The 7022-nt window shown below is 39.5% G+C and overlaps 1 protein-coding gene across 1 annotated transcript in view; it reads left to right on the top strand.

Annotated features, from left to right (window-relative positions):
* LOC107182017 (centrosome and spindle pole-associated protein 1-like) overlaps positions 1 to 4187 on the top strand; it is a 19175-nt gene extending 14988 nt beyond the window's left edge. Inside the window, exon 4 of the mRNA XM_015559536.1 lies at positions 4111 to 4187. Coding sequence (XP_015415022.1) covers positions 4111 to 4187 — 77 coding nt within the window. The remainder of the gene's footprint in view (positions 1 to 4110) is intronic.
* The last annotated feature ends 2835 nt before the right edge of the window (positions 4188 to 7022 follow it).

Here is a 7022-nt window from a genome sequence, read left to right as displayed (position 1 = left end):
CACAGCTCCTGAATCTCAGAGGGAAGGCTGGAGTGGGTGGGTGGGACTAGCTCAGCCGGGGGCAAACTACGGCGCGCGGGCTGGATCCGGCCCGTTTGAAATGAATAAAACTAAAAATAAAAAAGACCGTATCCTTTTATGTAATGATGTTTACTTTGAATTTATATTAGTTCACACAAACACTCCATCCATGCTTTTGTTCCGGCCCTCCGGACCAGTTTAAGAACCCATTGTGGCCCTCGAGTCAAAAAGTTTGCCCATCCCTGGTTTAGACTAAGCTGAAAAATGTGGAGACTTTTGAAAGTACACAAAAGGAAATAGTTGATTTTGTTTACTAATTTTCAGTTGCACTTTTCAATTACCTTTTTTTTTTTTAGCATATGTAATCTTAGGTCTCTCTCTCTCTTTTTTGTTAATCCTCATCTGAGGATATTTTTTCCATTGTTTTTAGAGGGTGGAAGCGAGGGAGGGAGGGGAGGAGAGAGAGAAACATTGATGTGAGTTATACATTGACTGGTTGCTTTCCACAAGAACCCTGACCGGGGGTGGGGAGCAAACCTGAAATCCAGGTATGTGCCCTTGACTGGAAATGGAACTCGAGATTCTTTGGTGTGCAGGCTGACACTAATCATTGAGCCACACTGGCCCGGGCAGTTTCTCTTACTATAAACTAAAACCCAGACATTCTACCTCTTTTGTTCAATTTGTACAAGTGGGTGATTTGTAATATCTTTTTTTAAAAAAATACGTTTTATTGATTTTTTACAGAGAGGAAGGGAGAGGGACAGAGAGTTAGAAACATCAATGAGAGAGATCGATCAGCTGCCTCCTGCACAGCCCCCACTGAGGATGTGCCCGCAACCAAGGTACATGTCCCTGACCGGAATCGAACCCAGGACCCCCCAGTCCGCAGGCCGACGCTCTATCCACTGAACCAAACCGGTTCGGCTGTAATAATATCTTTATACTTGAAGTTGAGTACAATGTTCTACTCAGTTGATATATTCATATCTCTGATATGTCACCTGCTTAGGGAAAGGCCTGTTATTATTCATATATAAGGCTTTCTCATGGTAATATAATAATGAAAAGAAGAAACTAAGTGTGCATGGTAATTGTTTTATAAAGTGTTTATTAGTGCTATCTTGAAGGTATATTGATTTTTAAAAAGATTATATACTTTAGTTTTAAATATTATATATAACTCACAAATACTGTAGAAACCAAATACTTGTAATTGGTGTAGTTTTGAAGCATAATGTTAATTATCTTAGAGTCATTTCTGTTGTACTTGGTGAAGTGACATCACTTCACATTATTCTAAGATGACACTAAGGCCTTACTTGCCACCAGAACCACCAGAAGACAGCTGCTCTGAATAAGTAAGTCTCACCATGTTTCTTAGCTCATTAAGTCCATTGAGATGCCATTGTTAATGCATAGCTTTAGGTGAATATTTAAATTGTTCTATATAATTCTTAATTTTATTTCTATGACCTACCTTTAATGCCATAAAATGATAGTGCTAGGTGACAAAAATAAGAATTAAAAAGTTAGTAATTTCTGTTGACTAAATGTTAAATTAATAAAATTTTAAATAATTCAGAAGACATATTTTTAAAAAACAATTGTTATATTATTTGCACCAATGGTAAAAAGCAAATACTCCTGATAAATAAAAGTAAACAGTATGAACAGTATTTTACAAATGAAAATGAATCACATCTTTTTTCTATCACATAATTGAAAAACAAAATTGAAAAACAGCTCAGGAGGGGTGGCTCAGTGGTTGAGCATCGACCCATTGATTCCAAGTGCCTGGGTTGCAGGCTTGGTTCCCAATAGGGGGCATATAGGAGGCAGCTGATCAGTGTTTCTCTCTCATTGATGTCATTTCTCTCTATCCCTCTCCCTTCCTAAAATCAGTAAAAACATTTAAAAAAATTGAAAAACAGTAGTAAAAGCCACCTTAAACACATGACTTTTCAGAAAGCTGTAACTTACTTGTTTCCTGAGAGGAAAGCTCAGCATGTTGGGAGGCGTCATTCTTGCTGCCTGTTGTCTTTCTCTCTTTGACACAATAGAGCATCCTTTGTGACTACGTAACTACGATGGGTAACTCTAGTTACCAGTAATTATGCTTCCTCTCTCTGTGCAATCAGATGAAAAGCAAAAAGGAAATATTAAGAATAGTGTGTCCTTCCTTTCTCTTTCCTTATACTCAGACATTCATTCATTTATTCATTCACACCTTAATTCAGTGAACATTTCTGGGGTACAAGTTGTGTGCCAGGTATTATAAAATTGAATAAAGCATGGACTTGGCTTTAATGGATTTAAAAAATAAATTTTTATTGATTTCAGAGGAAGGGAGAGGGAGATAGAGATAGAAACTCAATGATGAGAGAGAACCATCGATTGGCCACCTCCCACCGTGGACCAAGCCCACAACCAGGGCAATACGCTCCTGATTGGAATCAAATCCAGGACCCTTCAGTCTGTAGGCTGACGCCCCACCCACTGAGCCAAACCAGCCAGTTTATAGTTTAGTTTCTTTTGTGCTACTCCATTCTTACTGTAAGAATTCAAATTTTCTCTCTCTCGGCTTAAATTCTGTATCTTTAAAAATAAGGTTTAGATTCCTTTGTGAGGAAGAATGCCTTTCGAGGATGAGTTAAAATTCCAGGCATATGGAATGCTTTAGATTCTTTTGGAAAGAGACCTGGGAGTCCGAGTCCGAGGTGTCCTAAGGAATCTATACCCTCATACATCAGGAGTTAAATAGGCCAGAAGTGTTTATAAAGAGAATGCCACAGTGTTTATAGTGGAAAGTGGAATTTAGTATCGCAGAAAAATCAAGAGATACTCATTTATATTTATACTGCTTTGGCCTGTTAGCCCCTGAAATAGCTCAATGATGTAATAAAGCAGTGATATGACACTTCCATGATAAGTTCCCATCATTTAGCTGCATTGTGAAGAATAAGGCACTCAAATGGTGATCATCAGTTCATACAGCAATCATTTACTTCATCTATATTGGTTGTCGCTGATTCTAAGGAAACTTTATTTTTTTAGAAATGATAATTTTTTTTATACTATAGTATTACGTAATAGGACTAAAAAAGGTAGGGGGCTTTAAAAATCAAATCCTTATCTGATATCTATATGTCTTGACATAGTGTTTTAGTATTTAAAATCTTAAAAAAGTATTTAATGTGATAACAGCTTTATTGAGGCATTATTGACATAGCATAAAGTTTACCCTTTAAATTGTATAGTTTAGTGGTTTTTATTGTATTTATAAGTTGTGCAGTCATTAATATTGTTATTACCCAAAATGTAATTTTATTTTTGAACTCTATGAAAATAAAAACCCTTTTCAAAATTCAAATTTTTCTTTAAAAATTATCCTTTTACTGAGTTTCGGTTTGGGATGATGAAAAATTTTTGATAGTGGTGATGGTTGCACATTTTGAATGGACTTAATGGCACTGAATTGTAAAAATGGTAAATTTTATAATTTATATATTTTGGCACAATAAAAATTAATATCCATTTATGTATAATCAGAATTGGTAGCTAAACTTTGAAAGTTTTGGAAATTTCAGTCTGAGCAACGCATGGACCTAATTTTTCTCAAACATGTCATAGCAAGGATATTCTTATAGGTTAACAATCTTGTTATTAATTTTCAAGTTGAAAACAGACATTAGCATGTTGTAAGTATTTTTATAGAAATTTCAGTCGAATTAACTGAAGAAGTAAAGCTTTTCTTTGCTTTAATTTTTTTGTCCTTGAAAAATCAATGCCAGACAATGCAAAACCATTATATAAAGGGAGAATTAGTAAATATGACACACATGCACACATGATAACATATAGTAGCTGTTTATAGATGCATAAACAGTTTCTGGAAGGAGTCAGAAGAAACAGTAACGTTAGTTCTGGGCCCGAAAGCTGGGTGGCTGGGGTTCCTGGGTAGGAGTGGTATTTTCCAACATATGGATTATTACCTATTAAAACATTTTTAATAAAAATTTTATTATCCTGATCCTAGTCTCAGAATCAGCATGACTGTGTTTCTTCCTATACTGTGCTTTGTTACAGGATATTGTATTGAAATTAAGATTGTTTTGAAAATAAGCTACATTACTTTAAGAAGTTGTTTTCTTTCTAGGACTTGATTATGGATTGAGTTTACCACTTGGGGAAGACTATGAACGGAAGAAACATAAACTAAAAGAAGAATTGCGGCAAGATTACAGACGCTATCTTACTCAGGTAAAGAGTTCTGTTAATTAGTTGAGTCTTAGGCTTCCGAAGTCATTGAGCCTGCATCCCCAGCATGTGCAGTTAACAGGAATCGAACCAGTGACCTCTTGGTTCATGGATCGACACTCAAGTAGTGAGCCACACTGGCCAGACTTTAAGTTTTAAAATCCAATTTTCTTTTTAGGTTATAAGGTTATTTTAAACAAGCATGATGTTTGTAATCGTCCTAAGATAGTCTTAGTTTTTTTAACTACTTTGTAACTTGTTCCAAATTTGTAAATGCGCTCTTATTTATTCTGATTTGCGCATGGAGAGAAAGGACTTTGAATACATTTCATCAATGGTTTGTTTCCCTTGACTTTAGGGTATTACAGAAGCAAAGAGAAAGGTAGGGTTGCCTGCGGAATGTTCTCCTTTAGATTTTTTTTTTTTTAAGATCTAGTAGCTTGCAATCATTGGCATCTATGATATTGCTGCTCTCTCTCATGGGAAAAACAGCTTCATTTGTGGTTTGAGACTTTTGAATGGCACCATTTTATAATTTTGCTTTTAGCAAGATGACATTATAATTTTCCATTAATTCACTTAAGCAGTATTTTTGATTTCTGCTTTGCATTTGTTTTTGTTGTTTTCTTATGCATCCTTTAGAAATATTCTGCATCTATAAGTTCATTTGTTTTCATCATACTAGTTTTGTTCTTCAAATTATGTTATAATCACATAAAGATTAATAAAATAGGATATTCAAGATACTCTAAAATGTTTTTGAACTGTGTATTGTCAAGATTTGGATGACTAGATATTTTTGCATCCAAACATGTAGATTGCATTTGTAAATGTATATTGGAAAACAAAGACAAACAGTCTTATAGAACTATTTTTAAAAATAATCTCTTACATCCATTTATCATTCAACCAACACTTTTTAAACACTTACCATGAAGATGAATCAGGTATGAATCCTGTCTTCAATGGTTTAGAATCTAGCTGTAGAGATAATATTCATACAAAAGTGATAACTCTAAATGAGAAGCATAGTATGATTGGGAAAGGCCTCAGTGTTAGTTTGTAAGGCATGGTAAGGTAGAATTTGGATGTTCTAGAGGGCAATCCGGGGAGGAGGGGGAGCTTTTCAGATGGAGAGTTTAGAATAAAGGAGGGCTTGAGGGGTAGACTTTAGCTTTATATGAATGAGGCATATTAGGTTTACCAGCCTGGCTGAGTTAGATTCTTTTTGAGAGTAGTAAGAAGTAATCATGTAGCTAGAGAGGTTAGGTTCTGGTTAGAAGGCAGTAAAAATTTTTTTAATATATTTTTTACAGAGAGGAAGGGAGAGGGATAGAGAGTTAGAAACATCGATCAGCTGCTTCCTGCACATCCTACTGGGGATGTGCCTGCAACCAAGGTACATGCCCTTGACCGGAATCGAACCCGGGACCCTTTGGTCCGCAGTTCCGATGCTCTATCCACTGAGCCAAACCGGTCAGGGCAGAAGGCAGTAAATTTTTAACTTGGTGTATAATAGGCAGTGGTGATATATTGTACCTGCTTAAGCAGCCTATGAGGAGCTTTGTAACTGTTTTAGGACAGTTGTACATGTTAGAGACTCTTATTAATGTCCTAAATTAATACCACAGATTTTTAACTGATCTCCTTCCATTAATTCTTAGACCATTCTCCATGCTGCTTTCCAGAATGATCTTGCCTTTTACCGATTGAAATACTTTAGTGTCTTCTCACTCACTGTCTTCAGGATAAAAATTTGAATCCTGTAGGATGGCATGTGAGGTCTTTCATGATCCAGCTTGCCTCCCTGGCTTTGCACCTCATTATCCTCCCCAAACCCCCTTTTATTGGGTGGGTTTTTCCTCTGATAGCTATCATTTTCACTTGTGGATTTTATATCATTTTATAGATACACTAGGGGCCCGGTGCACGAAATTCGTGCACTGGGTGTGCAGGGGGAGGGGGGGGAGTGTCCCTCAGCCCAGCCTGCCCCCTCTCACATACTGGGAACCCTTAGGCGTTGACCCCCATCACCCTCCAATCGCAGGATCGGCCCCTTGCCCAGGCCTGACGCCTCTGACAGAGGTGTCAGGCCTGGTCAGGGGACCCTCATTTCCCCCCATCACTGGTTCCGGCCCCTTGCCCAGGCCTGACGCCTCCGCCAGAGGTGTCAGGCTTGGACAGGGGACCCCCATCTCCCCCCGATCACTGGCTCTGACCCCCACCCAGGCCTGAGGCCTCTGGCCCAGGAATCATGCCTGGGCAGGGTACCCCAGATATCTCCCTCTGATCGCTTGCTCCACCCCCCGCCCAAGCCTGACGCCTCTGACCCAGGCTTCAGGCCTGGGCAAGGGGACCATCATATCCCCCCAATCCCTGGCTCCGCCCCCCACCCAGGCCTGATGCCTCGGCCAGAGGAGTTGATCCTCATCACCCTCCGATCACCAATCACCAGATCGGCCCCTTGACCAGGCCTGAGGCCTCCGGCCGAGGTGTCAGGCCTGGGCAGGGGACCCCCGCTCCCCCTGGTTGCAAGCTCCGCCCCTGCCCAGGCCTAACGCCTCTGGCCTAGGCATCCGGCCCGGGCAGCGGGGACCCGCAGCTGCAGTGGCCCCGCGATCGTGAGCTTCGCTTTAGGCCCAGGCAAGGGACCCCTAGCTCCTGGGACTGCCAGCTTCGACCATGCCCAGCTCCCATCGCTGGCTCCACCCCTACTTCCTGCTATCACTGGCCAGGGCGGA

This window comes from Myotis davidii, unplaced genomic scaffold, assembly GCF_000327345.1.
Source record: "Myotis davidii unplaced genomic scaffold, ASM32734v1 scaffold393, whole genome shotgun sequence".
NCBI classification, from domain to species: Eukaryota; Metazoa; Chordata; class Mammalia; order Chiroptera; family Vespertilionidae; genus Myotis; species Myotis davidii.
Note: the sequence above shows the minus strand (reverse complement) of the source record. Positions and strands in the feature narration are given on the sequence as shown.